This window comes from Sciurus carolinensis, chromosome 8 (assembly GCF_902686445.1).
Source record: "Sciurus carolinensis chromosome 8, mSciCar1.2, whole genome shotgun sequence".
In the NCBI taxonomy this organism is placed as follows: Eukaryota; Metazoa; Chordata; class Mammalia; order Rodentia; family Sciuridae; genus Sciurus; species Sciurus carolinensis.
Genome location: NC_062220.1, coordinates 3323221 through 3349227, shown reverse-complemented (window position 1 = coordinate 3349227; position 26007 = coordinate 3323221). Strand labels below are relative to the sequence as shown.

At 54.9% G+C, this 26007-nt stretch overlaps 1 protein-coding gene across 7 annotated transcripts in view; it reads left to right on the top strand.

Moving 5' to 3' along the window:
* Positions 1-26007, top strand: part of Dpp6 (dipeptidyl peptidase like 6) — an 872193-nt gene that overhangs the window by 731046 nt on the left and 115140 nt on the right. For all 7 annotated transcript variants that reach the window (XM_047560556.1, XM_047560558.1, XM_047560555.1 and 4 more), the window contains exon 8: positions 3032-3152. In XM_047560556.1, the coding sequence (XP_047416512.1) occupies positions 3032-3152 (121 nt within the window). The remainder of the gene's footprint in view (positions 1-3031; positions 3153-26007) is intronic.

Sequence of the window (26007 nt, the reverse complement as noted above, 5' to 3'; positions counted from 1 at the left end):
TACTTGACCACTGAGCCACATCCCCAGCCCAGTTTGTACTTTATTTAGAGACAGGGTCTCACTAAGTTGCTTAGGGCCTGGTTTTGCTGAGGTGGGCTTTGAACTCTCTTGATCCTCCTGCCTCAGCCTCCCAAGCCATTGGGATTACAGATGTGCATCACCATGCCCAACTATCATTGCAAATGTTACTTAAAATATTAATTGACTATAACCTGACTCTATTCAAAAATCCATTGTAGTCATAGAACACATAAAAGAAGTTAGAATTTAGAAACACTTGCTACCCTCAGCAAACTTATAGGAACAGCTGGTGAAATTCAGTTAGGATACACACTTGTTTTTGGAAGTTTTCCAGCTCATTTCTGGTTGAAGGGCATACTTTAAGAACCAGGAAGCCCAAGCAGAAAATTAATAATCAATAGGACTCTCAGAACCATCCTGCTGAGAACCATCTGGAGAAACTGTCCTTTTTTTCTATTTCAATATAAAGCATTTAATATTTATATCATTTTCTGTATTGTAAAAAGTACCTTCTTCTCTGAATAGTCTCTTAAATGACCCTGACAATGTGTCTCTAAAATTTCTTTTTTAAAAAAGCTGGGTTGACTCCTTGTTAGGAGTTCTTGGCCTAGTTCTTGGCTGGAGGCAGTGAACGTCTCAGGTGTGTAAGGAAAACCTTTGCACATTCAGACCCAACAGGAAAACCTGCAGGGAGGAGCATTCCACTCTGGGCACCTAGGAAAGCACACAACTCCCCCACATTGACTCAGTGTTACCAAGGGAACTCATATAGGAATCTGGTGATCTGATCCCCCGTGTGCATTGTGATTGGGCAAGAAACCTATAAAATGTATACCTGTTCCCGCAATAAACAAGTTTGCAAGCTGCTCGCCACAAGCTTGCTTCTACCCAGCTCCCGGAGTCTGGGTCTTGACTCTGTGCCACTTACCCTGCTTATGAGCTAGTCTGGCACAAGAGAAGCCACAACTCCTGCTCTTGTTCCACGAAGCTCAGTTTCTGTAGACTGGGTATTTGCTGAGTAGGACCAGCAGTGTGTGTGAGTGCCCCCGAGGCAGGCGGGGACTCGGGAGTGCTGACCAGCAGAGCGGGCCCATGGCCCCCAGCACACACAGGTTGTGTGTGCACACGCAGCTGAGCCTACTTCAAGAGCTTCAGGACACGGAGACTGTCCCTGGGCACCCGGTCTTAATTTGGGCTGCATGCTGCAGTCACCTGGGGTGTTTCTTAAAAATGATGCCTGACTCTCCCACCAGAGATTCTGAGAGTCAGGTTGGGCTGGTGGACTGGGCACTGGGATTTTTAAAGTGCTGTAATTAAAAGCTCTCACTAAAAGCTCTGTTGTGCACTGAGCTCTGAGAACCTGAGGCTGGGCTGTCCTCTGCCCTCCTCCTGATAGGCCCAAGGTCAGACTGTCCTATCTTGTGCCACCCTGCAGTTCTGCCAGTGGATTGCCATCACCCAGTGGCCCCAGAGATCAGCCAGAGAGACCGTGTCATCCTGCACGTCACCCCAGACCTCAGTCCCCTCACACAGCAGTGAGCTCCCCTGGCCTCCACCTCCGTCCCCTGCAAGAGCCTCCGGCCGCTCCTCCTCCCCGCTCCCTGCACAGCCCTGGACCCATCCCAGGAGGATTGCGGCTAATCTTGTTCCCTACTCAGGCCTTCGAGGGGGGCTCCCTGTGGCCACAGGTCCCCCGAGAGCTGGCTCCCGGCCTGCCAGGCGCCCGTCTGGCCCCTCCTTCCACGCCTGGCGGGACAGTCCACAGGTCACGCTGCTCCGGCTCTGACACCTGTGCCTCCCCCGGCTCTGGTTCCTCTCAAGCTCTTCCATTCAGCCCCCAGTGTCTTAGCTCCCCTCACGATGTCACGGTTCAGAAGTGAGGCCCCCAGAGGCTCCTCTGCAGAACAATGCGAGGATCTTCAGAGGCAAGATGGTTAGATCATGAGCGTCGGAGCCTCATCGGTGGGTCAGTCTGCGACGATGACCTGGCTGGTGGAGGCCATGGTGCTCTGCCTCACCTTGGACCTGGAGCAATGGAGCTGGCTGACCATGGACTGAAATCCCTGAAACCAGGAGCCAAGATAAACTTGTCCTCCTTAAAAACTGTTCTTGTCAAGAGACAATAAAGCAGAGTGAAGCAATGACCGTCCTTGTCATTCACTTGCTCCAAATCCTAACGCACACCGCAACATGGACGAACCCTAACTGGGACTAAGCGAAGTGAGCCAGTCATAAGCACAGACACCACAGGGTCCCACTGTATGTGGGGCCTAGAGTGAGTAAACTCATGGAGACAGGAAACAGAACGGAGAGTGCCAGGGGCTGGGGTGATGGCAGGAGTTTTTGTTCGGTGGGGACAGAGCTTTGGTTTGGGAAGATGGGAAGGTTGTGGAGATGGGTGGGGTGATGGCTGCCTCAATGTGAATGTGCTTAATGCCACTGAGCTGTGCGCTTAAAAAAGGCTAAACGGTCAGTGAGGACATTTCTTCACTTTCTGAGGGAGGCTTGCCTGCCCCTTGGGCAAGGCCAGGCAGCCCTGTCAGGTTCCCAGAACTCTGGGGTCCTGCCCCGTTTCCCCGAGTCCCCATGACTAGTACAGACAGGTGCTCACTACACAGTTTTATAGTGAGTACTGAGCAACCAGGACCCAGATCTCCAGGTTCCCAGCCCACCAATCCTAATCGCTGGGGAAAGACTGCCATTGCTAAAATGCCCAATCCAACGTGATGTTCATACCCAGAAGTACCAAGGCCACCAAGCGTCCAGTCGAGACCATGTGATCGTTAAATTGATAAACACTGATGGCTATGAGTGAACTCTCCTGGAGCCTGAGTGCCATTGATCCTTGGATACAGGCTTGGTTGCGGGTGGGGAACATGGAATGATTCCGAGATCACCTTGCTTCTCTCTCATAAATGCAACAGGAAGAGGAAGACCCACCTGAGACTGAAGGAGGCCAGGGATACCTCCTCCTTGGCTCACGCTGTGCTTTTCTCCTCTTTCAAATTAGATCTTTATCTTTGAGAACAACATCTACTACTGTGCACACGTGGGAAAGCAGGCCATCCGCGTGGTCTCCACCGGGAAGGAGGGCGTGATCTACAACGGCCTCAGCGACTGGCTGTACGAAGGTAAGCGGAGGGGCCGGCGTGGGCATGCCCAGAGCAGCCCCTGCCGCGGCTGCGGCTGGACCGCGGGGCTGGACAGCGCGGCTGGACCGCAGGGCTGGTGTACCTTCTCATTTCTTTGCCTTTGACCGTAGTTAAGCTCCCATTTCCAAGGCTCCGCCAAGTCGAGATACTGAGTGGGCATGTCGAGCATGGGGCTAGGTGGGCACCCACAGGTAGCCACGTGTGGGGGGTTCCACAGAGCCCTTCGGCACTGCCCTGACAGGCCGGAGGCACTTAGTGGACCATTGACCGAGGATCCCAGGTGACCTCTGAGGACATGTAGGAAATACAAATGCGTGTTATTCTCCACCCCCTCCAAGAAGCAGAGGGCCTTGTTTCTCCTGGGGGAAAGGAGGGTTGGGAAAATCAAATTAAACCTTTCCAAAGAAACCAGTGACCTGTCGTTTGGAGCGTGTCTGAAGTGCTGGACGTTTTCCGCCACTGGTTTGACATTGTTGCAGAAGGCTCCTGCTGTGTCCATTATTAAATCACCAAAATTCTGAGCAGGAAGCTCAGGCCAGCCTGAGATCAGGCTGGAGCAGATCAAGGCAGGATGGGCTGCTCTGGGTGGTTCACAGCCCACCTCAGGCACTCCCGGTGCTGTGCGCTGCCCATGCCGGGGACCCTGGATGCAGCGGCTCCGGGTATCACACTCATGAAGCAGGTGGATGTGCGAGTCAGCACCACTCTCCCACCATGCTGCCAAAGCACGGTTTTTATTTTCTGGGGAGGTGTAAGTATGCACAATCCCATGGGGAGGTGTAAGTATGCACAATCACAGGGGGAGGTGTAAGTAGGCACAATCACAGGGGAGGTGTAAGTAGGCACAATCACAGGGGAGGTGTAAGTATGCACAATCACAGGGGGAGGTGTAAGTAGGCACAATCACAGGGGGAGGTGTAAGTATGCACAATCACAGGGGGAGGTGTAAGTATGCACAATCACAGGGGAGGTGTAAGTATGCACAATCACAGGGGAGGTGTAAGTAGGCACAATCACAGGGGGAGGTGTAAGTAGGCACAATCACAGGGGGAGGTGTAAGTATGCACAATCACAGGGGAGGTGTAAGTAGGCACAATCACAGGGGGAGGTGTAAGTATGCACAATCACAGGGGAGGTGTAAGTATGCACAATCACAGGGGGGGTGTAAGTAGGCACAATCACAGGGGGAGGTGTAAGTAGGCACAATCACAGGGGGAGGTGTAAGTATGCACAATCACAGGGGGAGGTGTAAGTAGGCACAATCACAGGGGGAGGTGTAAGTATGCACAATCACAGGGGAGGTGTAAGTATGCACAATCACAGGGGGAGGTGTAATTATGCACAATCACAGGGGAGGTGTAAGTAGGCACAATCCCATGGGGAGGTGTAAGTAGGCACAATCACAGGGGGAGGTGTAAGTATGCACAATCACAGGGGAGGTGTAAGTTTGCACAATCACAGGGGGAGGTGTAAGTATGCACAATCACAGGGGGAGGTGTAAGTATGCACAATCACAGGGGGGGTGTAAGTATGCACAATCACAGGGGGAGGTGTAAGTATGCACAATCCCATGGGGAGGTGTAAGTAGGCACAATCCCATGGGGAGGTGTAAGTAGGCACAATCACAGGGGGAGGTGTAAGTATGCACAATCACAGGGGGAGGTGTAAGTAGGCACAATCACAGGGGAGGTGTAAGTATGCACAATCACAGGGGGGGTGTAAGTAGGCACAATCACAGGGGGAGGTGTAAGTAGGCACAATCACAGGGGGTGGTGTAAGTATGCAAAATCACAGGGGAGGTGTAAGTAGGCACAATCACAGGGGAGGTGTAAGTATGCACAATCACAGGGGAGGTGTAAGTAGGCACAATCCCATGGGGAGGTGTAAGTAGGCACAATCACAGGGGAGGTGTAAGTATGCACAATCACAGGGGGAGGTGTAAGTAGGCACAATCACAGGGGGTGGTGTAAGTATGCACAATCACAGGGGAGGTGTAAGTAGGCACAATCACAGGGGAGGTGTAAGTATGCACAATCACAGGGGAGGTGTAAGTAGGCACAATCCCATGGGGAGGTGTAAGTAGGCACAATCACAGGGGGAGGTGTAAGTATGCACAATCACAGGGGGAGGTGTAAGTATGCACAATCACAGGGGGAGGTGTAAGTATGCACAATCACAGGGGAGGTGTAAGTATGCACAATCACAGGGGAGGTGTAAGTATGCACAATCACAGGGGGAGGTGTAAGTAGGCACAATCACAGGGGGAGGTGTAAGTAGGCACAATCACAGGGGGAGGTGTAAGTAGGCACAATCACAGGGGGAGGTGTAAGTATGCACAATCACAGGGGAGGTGTAAGTATGCACAATCACAGGGGGAGGTGTAAGTATGCACAATCACATGGGAGGTGTAAGTATGCACAATCACAGGGGAGGTGTAAGTATGCACAATCACAGGGGAGGTGTAAGTATGCACAATCACAGGGGGAGGTGTAAGTAGGCACAATCACAGGGGGAGGTGTAAGTATGCACAATCACAGGGGAGGTGTAAGTATGCACAATCACAGGGGAGGTGTAAGTAGGCACAATCACAGGGGGAGGTGTAAGTAGGCACAATCCCAGGGGGAGGTGTAAGTATGCACAATCCCAGGGGGAGGTGTAAGTATGCACAATCACAGGGGAGGTGTAAGTAGGCACAATCACAGGGGAGGTGTAAGTAGGCACAATCACAGGGGGAGGTGTAAGTATGCACAATCCCAGGGGGAGGTGTAAGTAGGCACAATCACAGGGGGAGGTGTAAGTATGCACAATCACAGGGGGGGTGTAAGTAGGCACAATCACAGGGGGAGGTGTAAGTATGCATAATCACAGGGGGGGTGTAAGTATGCACAATCACAGGGGGAGGTGTAAGTAGGCACAATCACATGGGAGGTGTAAGTATGCACAATCACAGGGGAGGTGTAAGTAGGCACAATCACATGGGAGGTGTAAGTAGGCACAATCACAGGGGAGGTGTAAGTATGCACAATCACATGGGAGGTGTAAGTATGCACAATCACATGCACATTTTAAGGAGAGCTTGTTTGGAAAATGTAGGGCCGTGCAGCCCCAATCGGGACATAGAGCTTTTCCATAACCCAGGAAGCTTCCCAGAGCCCTTTCGCCCACCAGGCCCAGAGACCACCACGGTGCTGGTCTGGCAGCTTGTTTTCTCATAGAGAAGCTGGACCCCACAGACAAAGGGCCCGAGTCCTGGCCACAGCAGCCTCCACTCACTCCGGGACAAATCTCTTTAAAAAGTCCATAACCAGGAGATTTAAAAACGTCTTTTACAGCCTCTTCTTAATAAAATGAAAATTCATTGCTTTGCCATTCGAGTTGGGCTTTTGCTTTAGCAAATCCATTGAAAGGAATTTTTTTCTTCAAGGCATTTATGAGAAACTGTATAGATATGATAACAGAGTCCTAAATATTGTAAATCAATCTCAGTGATGTGGCAGCTTAATGTACTTAGCGTTGTTCTCGGAAGGTTCTCTGTGCTGATGCTGAGACTTCTGAAGTCCGGAGCTGGGAGCCCTTGTTCGATAGGGGAAAGTGAACTTTGAAGATTGCTTTTGCCTAATGGGTGACTTGACTCTTTTATTCCCAAACTCCTTTAAAGTGTCGGTGGTGGAGGAATGGGGGGAAGTCAGTCCCGAGCTTTGCAGGGGCCAGGCTTGCTTGGTGATATCAGTTGGGAGAAGCAGGGGAGCCACGCAGGTGCTGTCTGCCAGCTTGGGAGCAGCACAGTGCCATGTTGTCTTGTTTTGTTTCATAAAAACAACGTCAGAGGTATCGAGCATTGTGGGGGAGACGGAAAGATGAGGTGGGAAATAGGGGAGCTGCCTTCAGTCTCTGTCCCTCAACAGAGGTGTCCACGTCCAGCACGGGAAGACATCCTGCAGTGGACGAGCAGCGACCCTCACTCCAGATCACAAGCTGGGAGGGGCTGTGAGCTCAGCACCGCTCCTGGCTGACCCCATGGCTCATGGTGACCAGGGCGTGTAGGCCAAGAGCTGTGCCCCGAGTGGCTCTCCATCACGTTTCAGGGTGGTGGTTTTCCTCCTGCTGCTCTCTGTACATAGAGCACGGCCAGCTCATGCCCAGGAGGCATGGTGGTAGGGCACAGTGTGGGCCCATGGCTTTCTAACCAGTTATTAACGGGCCCTCCCTACCTCCTTTGCCAAAGCAGCCAGGCACAACCCAAAACCAGTACAGCTATTCGGGACATGTCACTACCACGGTCACACCAAGTGGAAAGTTGGTGATTGGGGCCATCTGAGAATGACCTCTCTCACTGGGTGTGAGGAAGGTCACACCTCAGCTCTTCCGAAAGGGCCATGGAGGGCCCGGGGACGGTGAATGGGAGCAGCTGTATATAGAGCAGGGCCTGGAATCACTGGGCTTTCCTGTCACCGGGAGCGGAGGACATGGCCTGAGGGCATATACTCAGTGTGTTTAAGATCCCTCTTCCCACTTCCCGTGGTCTTGCCTGCCCCTCTCAAGTCCCACGTCCTTCTGGACCACAGTCGGAATCATCCAGGCCCCTGGTGCCTCCCTCCCGTCCACCCTCCAGGGAACCCCCAGGTGGTCCAATCTCCTCGGCCCATGACGCTCACTGCTGTTCACGGGGGGCGGTGTGCAGGGGATGGGAGAGGCCCATCTGGCCAGAGGCCCTCTTCTGAGCTGCTGGAGGTCCTGAGTGGGCCTGGAGCCTTCAGGCAGGGCCGCTCTGTGGACGCCAGGCCCCTGACGCACGGTCTGCACTCTCACGTGTGTGGCGCTGACGTCCACAGGCTGGTCCGGAGACTGCCGGGCCGGGCTGGGCCGGGCCGGACCTGCTTCGCATTCCCCACAGCTTCTCAGAGCATCCTGGGAGGGGTCAGTGGTGACGACCTGCCAGTGGTGACAGGTCAGGCGGGCTGTGGGGGTGGCTGAGCTACTTGCTGACCTTCTTGGGTGCAGGGCCTGTCTCAGGGTTGTGCGTGTTCGAGGAAGCAGAGTCGGGTGGGACGGCATCAGTGGGCCGTGGCTGATTCCGAACGCTCCTGTCCCCACGGGGAGGCTCCAGCGGCACAGGGGACCCCTGCCGCCCCTCCTGCTCCCCAGCCGTCCAGAGCGGAACTGCGCGTCCGCGTGGCCGGTGCCTTGGCTTTGTCGACGCCGTGGGTAGTAGTGGATGGTCTCGTGCGCTGCAGGGCACCCTGGCGCCCAGTCGCGGGCCCCTCACGTGTGCCGTAAAGAGACCAAGGCAGGCGGATCACTGAGGACTGGTACCTTCCAGTACTGACCGGGTCTAGGTTACAGAGAGGTGGAGAATGCCTGGCTGCCAGACTTCCTCCTGTTTTTTAATGTTTTTATGTGTTCTCCTTAGCTATACCTGACAGTCGAGTGTGTTCTGACGTATACATGCATGGAGCATGACTCCCCGTTCTTGTGGTTGTACGCGGTGTGCAGTTACGCTGGTCGCACATTCATATGTGAACATGGGAAAGCGATGTCCGATTCATTCCACTGCCTTCCCTGTTCCCATCCCCCTCTCCTCCCCCCATTTCCTTTGTCTTCTCCAGTGAACTTCTATTCTTCCCTCCCCTCACCCTTACAGTGTGTTAGCATCCACATGTCAGAAAGAACATTCACCCTTTGGTTTGGAGGGATTGACTTGTTTTACTTAGCATAATGGTCTCCAGATTCATCCATTTACCAACAAATGCCATAATTTCATTCTTTTTTATAGCTGAGTAATATTCCATTGTGTATGTGTACCACATTTTCTTTATCCATTCATCTGTTGATGAATGCACTTAGTTGGGTTCCATAGCTTAGCTATTGTGAATTGAGCTGCTACAAACATTGATGTGGCTGCATCACTATAATGTACTGATTTTAAGTCTTTGGGGTATAAACCAAGGAGTGGGATAACTGACCATACTTTATTTTACCAGGAAGCCACTCCCATGCCTCTTACACTACTTTCAAAACCCCAGACATACATCTAGAGGATGATGTCTGAAATGCTGTGAACGCAGCTTCCACTCTGCACCCTAGGTTCTCGGCCGGGTCTTCACCGGTCCTTGGTCTGTGACCAGCCTGGGTTGGGCCCTTCGGTTGCTATTGGACAGCACCCAGGTAGTGGTGAACCAGACGGGTCCACACCCCCACCAGGCAGTCCACTGATGGGTGACGTTCTTAAGTCCATCACAGGGCCGGGACAGCATGGCACTCGGAATGGAGTTACACGCGTACACTGCAGCCCAGGCCGGGGACTTGCGGCCGCGGGGACTTCCTGTTGCTTGCGTCCTGGTTTGCTCAATGGGGAGTGTTGGTCACTCAGGGGAATCACCGTCAGCAGATCCACAGGACCCTGGAGCTTCTTTACAAGGCCCCGTGGGCCGGCAGTGGAAGGGGTTGGGAGCAGGCTTTGCAGTCTGCCTGCCCGCGTCAGAGAGCGGCTTCACCTCCAGGCTCTGTGAATCCGGATGAATATTTAACCTCCTTGTGTCCCTTTGTCTTGTCTGCAAACAAAGGTGACAGCAGCATCCGTCCCTAAGGCCGTGGTGGGAACTACGGGAAGCTGGCCCGCTGATGGAGCCTCAGAACAGCAGGCCCGCGGGAGCTCCAGGCTTTGCCGCGATTTTACCTTGCAGTTTCCAGAACAGGTGACCAGGTGCCCACCCCACGTTCCCGCTGACGCTGCCAGGGTCAGGAGCACTGGTGCACAATTAGTGACCTGGTCCCAGTTTCAGAAACCGGAGCTCAGCTCCACTCATAGGGTGCCCGGCTCCACTCCCCAGTGCCGGGGCAGGGGGATGCTCTGCTGCAGACCCTCTCTCAGGCCACAGGTGGGCTCCCCCTGTCACCAGACCCTCTCTCAGGTCACAGGTAGGGTCCCCCTGTCACCAGACCCTCTCTCAGGTCACAGGTAGGGTCCCCCTGTCACCAGACCCTCTCTCAGGTCACAGATAGGCTCCCCCTGTCACCAGACCCTCTCTCAGGCCACAGGTGGGCTCCCCCTGTCACCAGACCTCTCTCAGGCCACAGGTGGGCTCCCCCTGTCACCAGACCCTCTCTCAGGTCACAGGTGGGCTCCCACTGTCACCAGACCCTCTCTCAGGCCACAGGTGGGTTCCCACTGTCACCAGACCCTCTCTTAGGCCACAGGTAGGCTCCCACTGTCACCAGACCCTCTCTAAGGTCACAGGTAGGCTCCCCACTGTCACCAGACCCTCTCTCAGGTCACAGGTGGGCTCCCCCTGTCACCAGACCCTCTCTCAGGCCACAGGTGGGCTCCCCTGTCACCAGACCCTCTCTCAGGCCACAGGTGGGTTCCCACTGTCACCAGACCCTTTCTCAGATCACAGGTGGGCTCCCACTGTCACCAGACCCTCTCTCAGGTCACAGGTGGGCTCCCCACTGTCACCAGATCCTCTCTCAGGCCACAGGTGGGCTCCCCCTGTCACCAGATCCTCTCTCAGGCCACAGGTGGGCTCCCACTGTCCCCAGACCTTCTCTCAGGTCACAGGTGGGCTCCCCACTGTCACCAGACCCTCTCTCAGGCCACAGGCGGGCTCCCCCTGTCACCAGACCCTCTCTCAGCTCACAGGTGGGCTCCCCACTGTCACCAGACCCTCTCTCAGGCCACAGGTGGGCTCCCCCTGTCACCAGATCCTCTCTCAGCTCACAGGTGGGCTCCCCACTGTCACCAGACCCTCTCTCAGGCCACAGGTGGGTTCCCCCTGTCACCAGACCCTCTCTCAGGCCACAGGTGGGCTCCCACTGTCACCAGACCCCCTCTAGGCCACAGGTGGGTTCCCCCCTTTCACCAGACCCTCTCTCAGGCCACAGGTGGGCTCCCACTGTCACCAGACCCTCTCTCAGGCCACAGGTAGGCTCCCTCCTGTCACCACAGTGCCCAGAGTTACCCTGGGGATGGCAGCAGCCCTGTTGCCCGGCTCAGAGCCTGGGCATACAGTCGTGGTGGCCCGGGCTCCAGCTGGCCTCTGCCAGTGCCCAGCCACAGCCTTCCTCCAACCAAGGGCGGGAGTGGCTTTCCCTTCCCCTCCACGGAGCCCTTCCAGGCGGCCCTGCAGAACGAGCTCACAAGCCCTCCCAGGAGCCCCTGGGATGGTCTGCTCTCATCCTTAGCAAAGCTGTGGGGACTCGGGCTCCATGGCGTTTGACGTTTGGTGACCCTCCTGTGGTCGCAGCCAGGAGGGGGCCTGCTGTCAATCCTGTAGAAGTCACGCCTGCCATGTGCGCGAGGGATGAGGCTCGAATCCATACCCGAGGCGTGTGGCCCGCCCTGAGGCGTCTGCTCAGCTCCAGCACCTCGAACCGTCTCATTCTGTGACAGGCGTCCCGTGGCTCAGTCAGAGCACGCGCCCAGGTTACAGGTGTGGGAAGGTGCTGCAGGTGGAAGGGCCAGGTCCCCTGCTGGACGACCCAGCACTCTGGGGAGGGCTTGCCACCTGTTCTTCCTTGTGGCAAACTCACCTTGGGTTCACACTCGAGGACGGCGACGAACAGATCTCGCGATCCTGAGCCTTCACGGCCTCTCCCGTGCACTAAGTCCCCTTCCCTGCTGGGCGCTATAAATCAGTGCAGGTGGCGCCTGAGCCTTTGAAGTGCCCAGAGGAAGCCCAAGTTCCCTGGGGCCTCGGGGCACGTGCGCGTGGCTGCTTCGTGGCCTGAAGTGGTTACATGCAGATGTGTATCTCAGGGTCAGAGCGGGGTGGCGGGATACCCAGCCTAGGCTCTGGGCATACTTTAGAAAGATCATTAGTTATTTCACCTCAACACGAAGAGACGGACTGCTTGGACTTGGGAAAACTCAGGAAAAAAGAGAAATCCAAGGTTCAGTGTCATCTGAAGGCACGGGAAGAAGTCCCCCTGGTCTTGAGCAACGTCACTTATGACCGATTACCTGGTTCTGAGAGACCTTGACGGACAGCGTGTGTTGGCGGCAGTGTCGCAAAGCCGTTAGTTACACATTGATGGTGGGAGGAGAGAAACCCCTTCACCTCGGTAGCGCCCTGAAGAAATTCAAGTTTTTGTAGTTGGAATTCTTGACCAGGCACCCTTGGGAACTCCGATTCCTTTTTCCCTCGTCTTCTGAAACCACTAAAGGACATTAGGCCTCGGGCCTGTTGCTGAGCGTTGCGCTGGGTCAGCTCAGTGTGGGCTGCAGATGCCGGCAGCAAACCTGACTCGGGTGCTTGTCCCTCGGTTCCCAGCTCAGAGCTCGGTGCCAGCCTCCATTCCTTGCCTCCCTGATTGGCGTCCCGCTCCAAGCACGGTTCCTCTCTCGTCCTGGAAACATGGCCGGTATGAGTGGACAGTGCTGAACTCCGCCAACACTTTGCTGCCCCCTGCTAAGTGCCATAAGTGCGCGATGGCATGGGGACCCTACTGCAGCCAGGTGCTCTGTAGGTCATGTCGAGGATGCCCCCTTTCATCGTGGACGTGCTGGAGCAAGCTCCTCGGCGGGTGGCGGAGGGCGGAGCGCCCGTGCCTTGGCCTCTTTCCCCTTTCCACCCGCTTCCCGGCTCAGCACCAGGACTTCTGCGTAGTGGGCAAGCCTTAACCAGGCAATTCTGGCAACCTCCTTGTCCCCGGGTGAGGCTACCTGCTCAGAGGACTCAGACCCTCCAAGGACACCCTGTGTTCAGAGCCAGGCCAGGGTCCATTCAGCCAGTGGAAAAGACCACCTGGGCCTCAGAACTGCCCAAAGAGGAGGCACCTGCCCTCTCTAGAGGAAAAGCACTTTCACCTGGCACCTGGGTTTCTGCAGGCATAAGTACACCTGGCACCTGGTTTATTAAAAGAAAAGTAATCAGCTCTGTGGACAGGCCTGCAGCAGGCTGGGATTCTAACAGATGCTTCCTGGGGGTGTGACCAACCAGGTCAGTTCTGGGAGGTGTCACCTGTGAGGTCCCGGCTCCGTGCCACACTCAGGACAGAACAAGGGCTGACTGAGATCAGCCACCTCCACCCGACACCCTCGTGGTCACTGGGTTCCTTCTTGGGTCTGTCAGACTTCTGAAGTCCCAGTCTTACCCCTTCTCCCACCACTCAGCTTCCATTGAGGGTGACACCTTATCCACCACTGTGGCTTCCCCTGCAGGTGCCTGTCCTCCAGACAGGGAGGAGGGCACCAGGAACCTGTGGGTAAGGGGCACTTTTCCTGAGGATGCTCCTGAGCTCACAGTGGCTCACACAGTCCTAGCTCACTCAGGAGTATCGTTCCAAGTCTCTGCCTGGCACCCGGCAGTGACTAGCTGCTGTGTGGTACAGGACCTGCACAACGGCAAAGCCAAAGGAGGGGAGAGAAGACAGAGGGATGAGCGAGGAGGAGACGTAGGCGGGGATGGTGGACAGTGTCCTGACAGGGAGCCGAAGAGCCCTGGGAGGCACATCTGCTGCCCGCCTCAGACGCAATCTGGGATGTGTTCTCTCAGGTCCTTCGTGGAAAACAGGCGCTGAAAAGCTCATGTAGAGCAAGGTGGCATTTAATCACACTGTAACTTGATGGTCTGTATCCTCTGAATCCAGACCTGCCTTTGCAAAGCTCATGTAGAGCAAGGTGGCATTTAATCACACTGTAACTTGATGGTCTGTATCCTCTGAATCCGAAACACACCTAGACACTTTTTTGGCAGAATGATATATTCTGATTCAAGACTGTAGAAACAAAAATTAGAAAACCAAGCAACTATTAATCCATTAGTTCAGGAATTAGTTCTTCAAAAACTTTGTTCAAATTTCCTTCTCTCAAGATAGCACCAGAACGTAGTTTCCACTCTTCCGATTTCTGTCTTTGGTGGCACAATTTCAGATTTGGGATCCTGTGAGGTGTGTCCCTGCTTGACCTTCGCTTCGTACGAAAACTTGAAAGAGAGCTGGGAAAACCTGAGCAGTTAGAAGATGTGTCACCTTGGACCCACCGTCACAGCCCCGGGATATTCTGGCCCTGCTGCTGTCGCTGTGGTGAATGGCACTTCCCTCTCCAGCCGGGACCTGCCTCGTGCTCTCTCCCAAGACCAGGCAGCTCCTTCCGGTGCCCTCTCTGGGGCCTGTTCAGGTGTCCAGGGGTTCCAGCCCTGACAGCTGTGCTCCCTGGCCTTGGTGTCTGGGAGGCTCTGGCAGTGGTAATGGGCATCCCAAGGGCCGCTGTGAGTTAGGGTCACAGGACAGACCCTAACACTCAGTTGCTTCTCCTGCAAAGCACTCAACTCTCCAGGACTCCTCATTTCTCAGTCAAAAAAATGTTTCTTTGGGTGCTCAGGGAGCTGCGCGCATGCAGAAAAACAAAGCCTGGAATCCAGGAGAGAAGCTGTGGGTGTTTGGCTGGACTCTGCCGGAGCAGGGTGGAGCCGCCGCCTTGCCAGGCCCTGTTCTGCCCTCCAACCTGCAGGGCGGGCTGCGGCCCACCGTCTACGTGCCAGGGATTTTCATACCTACTTCTGTTTCACGGTAGCATTGAGCTGAGTCTGGAAAAATCCTCACAGAGGGAAGGAAGATAAGGCCGAAAGAGAAATTAGAAACTACGTAGAGGGGCTTTCCAACTGCCCGGACGTGGCCTCTCCAGGGCCGGGGTCTCACCTCTGATTCAGAAGATGCAGGAGGCGGCAGCAGGAATGGTTTGTGAGATCTAGCGGAGCAGGTGGGTCAGGGAGAGGAGGAGCCTGCTGGGCGGGCAGATCGACTTCGTGAGCGGCTTTAATTGAAGCCAGGTGGCCTTCAGTCACTGCTGCTTCTGGCGTGGCTGGGCTCTTAGGTCGCTGCCCTTGTGTGGGGGGATGGCAGGCCCTGGGTCCCCGTGAAGTGGGGCCGAGGTCCCCTGTGCAGCAGGTGGCTCTGCAACCAGCTGGCCACATGTCCTGGATTCTCCCCTGGTGACCCTCAGCGTTCTAACAGGACAACATGCAAGCCTGGGACCTCCCACCCCAAACGTGGCTCCAGGGGGGTTTCCCCCTAAATGCCTGCAGTCACGGAGAGAAGCCTTGACGCCCCCACACCCACACCTTCTGAGGAAGGAAGTCGGGCGCTAAGACCAGCCCTCAGGGGGCGCGGGGAAGCCACACCTCAGACTTCCCTGCTTCCCCAGTGAAGGGATCAGAGCAGGGACACTGCCACCTGGCGGCCAGCCGGGCGCGCTCCACTTCCCAGGCTCCCCAGGAGTTGATTTGTGGGGATTTGCAGATCCCACTGATGATAATGAAGCACTTGTGGTGTGCGCTATGCAAATAGCCCAGTGCTGATTAGCGAGGGAGCTGCCAGCCCGCGAGGCAAAGCCTCCGTTTACCTCTGGCTTGATGTTCACTGATTTCTTTTCTAAACCCCCATTAAATTCTGCTCTCGGCACCTTGGATAAAATATTTAGTGGCAGGAAACAGGCAGCAGATGCAAGTGGGAATAAATAAGATTTTCCGTATTTAGAATGAGTCCATTTATTTCGGAGGACAGCTCTATCAGTCATGTTATTTATGTCTTGCAAATTTTTAGGACTCATATTTCGCAGGTGCCTCAGGTTTGTTCTGCTCTGGACGCGGGAGCGGGAGCTTAGCAGCCTGCAGCCCGTTCACAGTCAGAATCCCGAGCCACGTCCTCTAGGACGATCCTGAACCCCTTCTCAATGTCCACACTGTTTGCTCCGTCTCTTGTCCCATTCAAAGGTGACACTCTGCAATACTGCTGTCACTCAGGCAGACGGTCTCCAAATGGCAAGCCACAGCCTAGCTGCAGACTGAGTGAGCGTAACAGGAAACGAGCTGGAGTCTGGCCCTCTGGTTTGCAGCCCAGGAGGAATCAAGAGCCCAATCAGCTCCTGCTGACTCCTGTCCTTTTGTTTTGGAAAAATGACTGGGTGTCCTCATTCTGGACAGCGCCTTCCTGTGCCCAATGGTGGAGTAGGCTCCGTATCAGAGCTGGAGCAGAATCAAAGCTCCACAGCTCCTTGGCTAGGAGCAAGCCACCATCATCTCTGAGCTTCAACTTCCTCTTTGCAAAACAGGACAACAGAGCCGACCCCCAGGTCACTAGAAGGGTCACAAGAATCACCACAGTGCTGGCATCTTGTAAATGTTTGCTAACTAATAGGAAATGCTTGTGCTGAGCTTAGTGACACCTGCTTTTCCCATGTCATTGAATTCCAATGAAGTTTAAAGGACGCAGGGTGGATAGTGTCTATATTATCATTAGGCTATTGATTGTGAATACTGTGATTCTCACAGTACCTAAGGGGGAAAAAAAGAGCCAATTGGGGAGAGAATGAACTCAGGGCACAGATGAGAGTGTGCAACAGGGGTTGGAGAATGTTCCAGAATTTTGGTGTTTGAGGGTGGCAGGGGACATGGGTGACTGTCCTCTCTTCAGGGAAGACATGTGTTTGGGCCTTGAGTCCCAGGAGCACGTAAGGAGAATGTAAGATTCTCCACACCCCCTTCAGTGTCCCCTCTGGTCCCTTGGCCAGGACATAAAGCTCCCCTCCTCGGCTGCACAAGGAAGGAGCTGCATGTTTGGGGTGGACACAGCCCCAGGCGATGCCACCTGTGCCTCAGTTTCCTGGAGCCTGATGAGTCGGCGTGCTGACAAGGCCCCACTCTGACCCCCACTGCAGCCCACTGCCATTCTGCTCTGGGAGTCCCCACTCAGGTGCCAGCCTTTCTCAAGCATCTGGAAGGTTCCCTCTGGGATGATGTATTCACTGCGCAGTTCCAGCCGCCAGGGTTACTTCTTTTTGCATCTTTACTTTGGATCACAACTAGCCAAGAAGCACTGGGAGAAAACAGATCACAGGTTGGTTCAGACGTCATGCTATTTAGATTTCACCACAGGAGAATTCACTATGACTGTTGCTTTTCAACTATAAAAATAAATTGAAAATTTCTGCCAAGTACTTCACAACAAATCGAAGATTCACTGAAAGAACTAGAGAAACATCTGATCCTATGAAACGCAACTGGAACATTCTGTCTCTATCTTGGACATGAACTGCCTGAGAGGTGGGGACACAAGCCCCTGAGCCCCTCTCCACCCCCGGTGTGTGTCCACTGAAATCTGGAGTGGGCCTCTCCGCCCTGCAGTGCCCAGGGCTGGCAGGACCTCACGCTGCCTGCACCACTGGTAGCTGATAGTACCAATCATAGTCATGCCAGCTTATCTGGATGAAGGCATTGGAGAGGGTCAGGGAGGTGAAGGAATCTTAGCGTCAGGACAACAGAGACGTCCTGAGCTCCGTCCTTCGTCTCCCAGTCCCGTCCGCTCCATTGAAGGGAAAGTTCATCTCACCCTATGTTTCACTACACAGCTGGCTATTAACTGGCCTCATGTATAGATATTTTCATTTTGTTCCAAAAATCGGCTCTAAAACCACAGACAGTTTGAATGTTGCAAACCCACAACTACACAAAGGTGGAATTGAGTCTCCAAAAGCAACACAATTTGTGCAAAGCGTCCAGTGAAGTGTGGGATCCTGGGTTCCCATTCTACCTCTACCACTTACCCAGCATATCAACTCACCTGTGGGCCCTGGGTTTCCTCACGTGTGGGAGCTGGGTTTCCTCACCTGTGGGAGCTGGGTTTCCTCACCTGTGGGCCCTGGGTTTCCTCACCTGTGGGCCCTGGGTTTTCTCACCTGTGGGCTCTGGGTTTCCTCACCTGTGGGCCCTGGGTTTCCTCACCTGTGGGCCCTGGGTTTCCTCACCTGTGGGAGCTGGGTTTCCTCACCTGTGGGCCCTGGGTTTCCTCGCCTGTGGGCCCTGGGTTTCCTCGCCTGTGGGCCCTGGGTTTCCTGTCTGTAGGACGGGAATGTCTTCATGGCTGTGTGGCGTCCCTGTGAACGTGGCCACAGCCCAGCTCAGTCTAGTGCGACAGCCATCTCTAAGGCCCTGGGCAAACCGTTGCTGTTAGACTGTGTGGAAGTGCCTGTTGTGTTAGGAAGAAGGCGGCCTTTTTCTCCTCTGCTCCATGTGACTGAGTCTCCTAAGCAGCCTCCGCGTCCACCTGCCGTCACACCCAGAGCGAGGGGAACGCCTGGGCGGTTCTGAGCCACTGTCGTTGTCAGTGGACGCTGCTGCCCTGTGGGCAATGTTCCAGAAGAGGCATTACGATAATTAAAGTGCCCCAGCCATGTCACTCAGCCCCAGTGGTCACTGAGGGTCATGGGGCGTGAGGCCTGACCGTGGTCCAGCTCCTGGGCAACAATGAAGGGGAGCGCTGTTCCCCGAGGGTCCTGCCCAACCGCTGCAGCTGGCATGCTGACGCCGCAGGTCCTGCCTGCAGAGGAGGCCTGGAGCCCAGCCTCTCCCTTCCCGGTGCCCATTCCCACAAGGGGAGGCAGGAGGCCTGGATGGCCTCCCCTGTAGAGGGGCACAGAGGAGCAGCAGGGAATCCTGGTGCCTGTACACGGGGGCAGAGACGGAGCACGGGCTCAGACAGTCGGGGGCCTCGGGCCCAGACAGCCCAGCACCCCTCCTCCCCCACACTGTGCTCCTGGCGGCCAGAGCCCAGGGAGGATGGGGACTGGCGCACCATCAACATTCGCAGAACTAGACGACACCGCACAGTCCGCGCGGCGGACTGGAGCCGTTGACGCAGCACGCAGGAGGGAAGCCCGCCCCGTCCAAGGTGCGCAGCCCCTGCCGGCTCCTTTCTGCAGGTCTTCTCCCGAGTTCCTCACATGCACCGTGAGCGCCGGCCGGGTGTGCTCTTCCCATCTCGCAGGTGCAGTGCGTGAAGCAGGCGTCTGTGTGCCCTGCCTAAGGCCACTGACTGACGCTGGGTGGAAACATCTGTGTCCATTACCACGGCCCCCGCTGCGGCCTCGTCGCACCCGCAGCCTGCTCCCATCCACAGCTCCGGCTGGCTGGGGTCCTCACCTGCGGGCCCTGGGCTCCTGTCTGTAGGATGGGAATGGCTTCTGTGGCTGTGTGCACTCCATCTATTGTTGGAAAGTCCACGCTTTTCAATCTGCTGACCAAGACCCGTCATGACGTCAATTCAGTGAAGTAGAAGGGTCAGGAGAGCACAGGAACCTTAGGGACGTGATGAGGAGGGCAGGTAGAACACAGCCGAATGCCCCAGAACTGAGATGGTAACGTTTTGTCGGCTGAGGGCCAGGTCCGCACGTGTGTGTGGCAGTGGGAGGACATGGCCCAAAACATGACGGATGGGGAGACGTCTCTGCCCAAGCCTAAGGACCTCGGGAGGTGGCAGAGGAGGGAGTCCTCCAAGAGGTGTTGAGATGCAGCCATAACGTCTGCCTTATGGGCCCACCAGGTGCCCTGCATGAGCAGGGTGCTCCGGCCTGGCACCAGGAGAATGGCCTGTCTCTGTCCTGGACACTCGCTTGTCTGTGATGCCCCATCCCACAGTGCAGCGGTTCCAGACCAAGCGAAGCTGAGCCCAGGAACTAAGCAGCAGAGCACTCTGACAGCCCTAATTTGTAATGGGTGCTGCTTTGCTCCAAGGCGAGCCGGGGCCTGGGGTGCCATCCGGGTACGGGTGCAGGCCTAGGACCAGCAGATGTCTGATGGCTGCCCGCGTCATCCCCATGTGGGGACCTGGCAGCTCCCACTCTCAGCAGGAGACACACCACCGTCCTCATTGCCAAAGGGATTGGTGGGTGGACTTCAGCTCTGCCTTTGGTCATTCTCTCCCCATCACCGTCGCAGCCCTGTCCAGCTTAGGGACACTGTCCAGGCTTGGTGAAGAATGGGCTAATGTGCCCACCTGGAACAGGTGACCTTGTCCTCGATGCCCTTGAGAACCATGCACAGCCCACTGGGCGGCGTTGGCCTGAGCTCATGGCAATCACCCTAGGGTATCCCAGGGAGGGCAGCCGTGGGACAGGGCCCAGGGACAGGGCCCAGGAGGGCTCAGCCAGCCCAGGGCCCTGCCCTGTCCATCTCCGTCTGTGCTGCTTCTCCATCTGCACTCCGGTGACTGCTGGATGACCCTGTACCTGCTACAGTGGTGGTGGGAAGAGGCCCAGGTCCCCGTCACATGCACAGCACCCTTGAGCTGTCACCTGGTTGGATACGTCTGAACCTGTGGTAAGGCCGACAACTTGCTCTTTGAATGATAGAGCCAGGAAAATTTAATGATCTGATGCCGCTGGGTGCAGAAACCGTTCCGAGCACTATTGATAATTTACAGCTAATTAACCTCCTCTTAAAAAAAATCTCGAGACCCAATTTCCCGTCTGACACACAATGTTTTTGATATCCATAATTTTTTAAAGGTGTTTTCACTGATATTAGGAAATAATTATGCAAACTCCCTCAGTCTGATTAAGGTGTCTATGGTGTAGTTAGGATATTCTTTGAAAATGTGCTGTAATGAGCTTTTCAACAGAGTATCATAAAAGGAAATATTATTCTCATCATATAATTTGAAAACTAAAGCCAAACTATAAAGAAATATTACATACAATTTTAAGGTTATAAATCTGCTTTGTGGCAAAAACGTCTAACTTTCAGCAAAGGAAGCAATAGCATCAGTGCTTTTTGGGAAACTCTTGGTAAGTACAGTGATACAAATCAGCAGGTAGTTAAGCCATTGTCCAGTCAGGATTCGAATTTCAGCACCACAGTATTTTCAACTTGCTGCTATTAAGAGAATGATCAGCTTTGGCAGAAAACCCGGAAGAAAAATGTAACTGCTCAAGGAAATTAAAATTCACTGCAGGGTTGATAATCCATTTTACCTAAGACACGCCACCAATCTCTGCATAGATTATTAAATTAATATCAAAGTCAGGGTAGTGGGGGGAGTTCTTTTTCTACTGATACATTTCAGGAACTGAATTCACCAGTGTTGGTGGGTCCCAGGGCACAGGTGTGGGCCGTCTCCCGCGGGTTACCTTCCACCTCTTGTCGTGTGAGTCCGAGCCCTTTATTTAAACTTTGCCCCTTAGTTTCCTTTAGAGAAACAAATGAAGATCCTAATAGTGGGAGGCTGGGAGGTCGTTCTGGGGATGCAGTGGGTTAATCGCCTAAGCAATAAGAGCAGCCGGCTGCTTGTCAGGTCTCACTGCCAGGTGACCCTTCTCACCTGGGCTTGTCTTCTACCAAGGCCCACCGGAAGCTGCCAGGTCATGTTGGAAAAGAATAAGAAAAACTAAGAAAAACCATATACCTGTGCACACACGCATACACACATGTGCACACATCCACACACACATCCGCACAGGTCGTACATTTCCTTGTAAGCTTTGGTAGAAAGGAAAGTGTAACAGTGCCGCCCTGCCTGGGGTTCTGCCTGGGCTGGAGGAAGGGTCAGGGTGGAAGCGTCGTGGACGGAGCTCTGCTCTCCATCCCTCCCCTGGGGTCAGCCCTGCCTCCCCAGAGTTAGCCTCCTGGCTGAAGTCTTATTATTATAAGAAGGAAAAGTGGCGACCTCAGTGGGGGTCACCTGAGGGCCTGCTGGGGCTGCTCGTTTGGTCGTGTTGCTGTGGAGGAAATAGAACTTCCACAGACAATCTGAAAACCCTCCGGTGCTCCCAGGCCCGTGGACTGTGGCCTGTGGCCCTGGTGGGCCAGCAGTCCTGGCCTGGCCATGCAGGGCAGCGTGCAGACAGAGGGTTGGTAATGAGGTTCCCCACAATGGTGAGCCTCTTCTGCTGCCAGCAACTCACCTGGCCGCGGGCTGATGGGACCCCGGCAGCACCTTCGGTGTGCACTCTACACACCGATGGGCCCGTCTCTCTCCAAACCCCAGGCCGGCATGCAGCGCCCTGGTCAGAAGAGGAGTAGCAGAAGCGTCCTACACACGACAGCTGACAGAAAGCTCACTGTTATTACCCTGCTTTACAGAGGCGGAGCCATCGCGGGGCTAACGCACTTGCCTAAGGCTGCACAGCCAGCAAGTGGCACAGCCAAATTCAGGTCTCCAAAGCTGTGATCCTGACCAGGGCACACGGACCACTTTAGGACGGGATGGCCTGTGTGCACTCTCCTAACCCTCGGTCCTGGCCCCGGACCCTCTCCAGGAGCCTCCTGGAATGAGTCCAGTCTAGGTCCCCCTCTGACCTCCATCTAACTAGTAGCCCGAGGTGATACCTGACTGAGCACTGCGGCTCTGCTTAAGCAATGGGGCACAAAAGGGGCACGGGACCCTCCACTGTCAGAACTGTCCTCCCTCCCTTCGCTCCTCTCCCCTGGGGAGCAGACCCTCCCTTTGCCTCTCCACTGCTACAGAGGCGAGTCCCTTGCGAGCCTTTAGTGTCTCAGTATACAGAAGTTCCTCCCCTCCCTCCCCATTCAGAAACTGTGCAGAACTGAAACTGGGCCAGGAAGCGTTTATGCCTCATGATCTTGAGTGATTTCTAGAGTTTTCCTGCTACAAGAGGGTTTCCTTACAGTGGCTGCCCACACTGAGGATGGGCAGGGTTCAGGTCTCCTGTGTCCTTGGCCTCAGTAAGCGTCTTTCTTTCCCCTTGGCAAAGGGTCTTACCCAACTTGCTCTCCTCTGGAACAAGCAGCACCGTGCCTGACCAGTGGGTGCCGTGGACGGTCGTTAGGATGGGAGACCCAGGACGCACCAAAAGGGAGTGTCCCTGACACCCTCACTGAGGCTGGGAGGGCCTTCGCAGGGCCCTCGTGTCCTCTGCTGGCCTCCTCGACTCTGAGTGGACGGAGGTGTACAGACCAGGAAGTGGCAGCTCAAGCGACAGGGGCAGAGCAGGAACCCGAGGAATGTGTCTGTCACCACACGGAGCACTGTGCCCTCACACCCACTGCCTTCCAGTGGCTGAGCCTTTGCCGGGCTCGCTTCAGACTCCCGAGTCCACCCCACCTGCTGGTAGGCAGGTGCAGCCTCTTGCGACGTGGTCACCTTGCCTGAGCCCTGCTGGGGGCTGCACTTGACGGTTACTCCAGAAGCTCAGTAAACAGGGTAAGTTCCTGGGAAAAGTGGCCGGAGTTTGAGAATTTGCTAAAAGGTAGCAGAGTCACATTGAAGTCAGGGACCTCGAGGAGCCAGGGTCAGAAGACAGCCAGGGAACCACACAGAGAAAGCTCCTCCATCCTCAGTAGCACGCAGACAGCACGAATGGTACGTCACGTTGCCCCTAACTGTCCTTCAAAGGCACACAGGGGCTGTCGTGCGGAGGGAAAGGGGAATCACTTCGAAGGAGCCGCTGAGGGTTTCAGACTGCACTCAAGGGCACCGTCTGCCGTTGTCCCTAGGAAGGTGCTCAGAGTCACAAAGTTGAGAAACAGTGTCCCATCATTTCACAGTCGAAGAGCTGAGGCCCAGAGAGGGGCCCCGTCCTGCTGCCTCTCCAGCCTCCTGTGACAGCATGTGGCCTGTGAGGAGCAGGTGGGGCCCACCCGCCTCAGTGGGGCAAATTTAGCACAAATTTTTCTCCAAAATCACTTTTGTTCCTACTGAGACAGATGCCCATTTTGTGAGGCCAAGGGCTTATAAAACTTGTGGAACCCTCTTTCAAAAAAGAACATAACATGATGGCTGTAACTAGGCCGGTGCAGCGGAGGAGCCTCTTCCCCAGCCTCCCTCTCGCCCTCCAGCTTCCCCTCTCTTGGCGGCTCCCCCTTCCACAGCCGGCTCCTGCAGACTCGGGAAGCACATGCTCCAGCTTGTTGCTTAGCTAATCTTTGCATATGTTTGATTATCACTTGATTATCTTCCCTGCTGAGGACCCACTTGTATTTTAAATGCCTCCTTCATCAACGTGCAATCAAGGGTGCTGGAGGTGGGAGGGGAGTGGATCCCCAGGCTGTTTTCTACACTGACTCAAGAGCATGGAGCCTTCCCTCCAGGAACAGCTGTCCCTCTTGCCCAGCTCAGGGTGGACACAGGAGGCAAGGGGGTGACCCACAGGGTAGATTCATAGGGCTCAGGCCAGCGACCAACCCCAGAGGCCAGAGCCAGCTCACCAGCTCTCCTCCCCTGTCCCCCTGCCCTGAGCCTGTGCACACCCAGCCCTGAGCATGGTCTCCAGCCCTGCCTCACCTGAATCCCAGCTGCAGCCCGTCAGGACCCCTGCTTCAAAGCAAACTCGAGTTCAAGCCTCCAGCATTGTTCCAAGGGCACAGTTAGGAGTACCAGTCAGCAGATGCCACGCCCCTGTCCTGGTGGCTACAGGGCTCCTGGCCAGCCTCCATGTGTCTGGCCAGAGCTCATGCCCTCTGCTGCGTGAGCACATCCACCAAGTGAACCAACAGGTGGCTAGTGTCCACTTGAGCTTGTGAGCAGTGGAATAAACTAGCCAATGGGCGGGAACAAGAAAGCATCTTGGACTCGCTGCTGCCTATTGGACATGAGGCTCATGAATAGAAGGCAGTGGGCCAGAGGTTCTGGACCTTTCTCAAGAGCCTGTGGTGGAAAGGAGAGGGAGGTTTGGGGAACACCCAAAGAGCATAGTAGAGGACTGGAAAGCTAACCACCTTCTCAGTCTTCTTCATTTCCTTGTTGTTTTCTAGTCAAAACTTCTTAAAACTAAAGTTGACCTCAGTGATATAAACTTCAGAGACTTAAAGCAGTAACATCTGTAAGTTGGGAAGAGCTCAGCACACAAGGATCTCTCTGCTCCTCACCCCCAGGGTTACTGGACAACTCTGCCAGATGACCCCTGGCTGACCCACATACGTGTCCCATGGTTGAGACCTGCCCTGAGCTGGCTGGATCGCCTCCAGGAGGCTGCGTCACGTGGCCAGGGCTTGCTCACTGTGGATGGTATCATGGGTGTGAGCCAAGCTGCCTTTCACAACCAAGCTCTAGAATTTACATGGCATCAATTTATACCACACTCCACTGGTTCTGGCTGCACAGAGGACTTCCTTGGCTCAGAGGGACGCACATCACCTCTTAGTGGAAGTGCTGAGTTCTGGAATTGCCGCTGAGGCCAATTTCAGAAGATACAGTTCATCACATCCAGCAAGTTGTGGATCTCAATAGAATAATTTTTAATAAGGCATAATATGGGCACTAATAACCCAAATAAGGTCAAGAAGTACTGTTGCGCTTCACTTAACAAACAACAGGGTTGGTTCTGATAAAAAGCATCATTAGTGAGGTCCTCACTGTGCCAACCCCATAGAGGGTACGTCACAAACCCAAAAGGTGCAGGTCCATCACCATAAAGAGAAGCAGAAGCCAGCACAACCTAGCATTTTACTGTCTTACTTAAACTCTTATCACTGGCCAGTCTACTGAAAAATAATGACCTTAATACAGTGCAGCAATACATAAACCAGCCACACGGTGGTTTATCACTATCAAGCGTGTCACACTGTGGAACTGCAGTACTTTATACAATTGGCAGAGCAGTAGTTTAGTTTACGCAGCGCCAGCCCCACCTCTGGCCTGTGAGCCCAGTGTTACACTGGGGTCTTGTGGTATCACAGCGTCACCAGGGGCCAGAGGTCCTCAGCTCTTTTGTAGCCTGTGGGACCGCTGTCATCTGTGCAGTAGAGAGCTGACCGGCGGTTGCTCTGCAGCTTGTGACCGGTTGTGGGTCCATCTTCAGAAGATGCTGCTGGGGTTCTTTGCTGCCCCAGGCAGCTGTGTGCCCTGACGCCTGCCCCAAGCCGGCTGCCCAGGTGTTAAGTCTGTGCAGCCAGTGTGGCATTGCAGCCACCAGCCTGTGTTGCCCGGGGCCTCCCCACAGCAATGACCCTGGCAGAACAACAAACAGTCACCAGCCATGCTCAGGATCTGGAAGTTCGCCTGTGAGAGGACTCCAGCAGGAGGCTTAGCTATGGACGTCGCGGCCTCTGTCAGGACCCACCTGCTCCTGGCAAAACTGAGCCTTGGCCTCCAACCTCACCTTGCC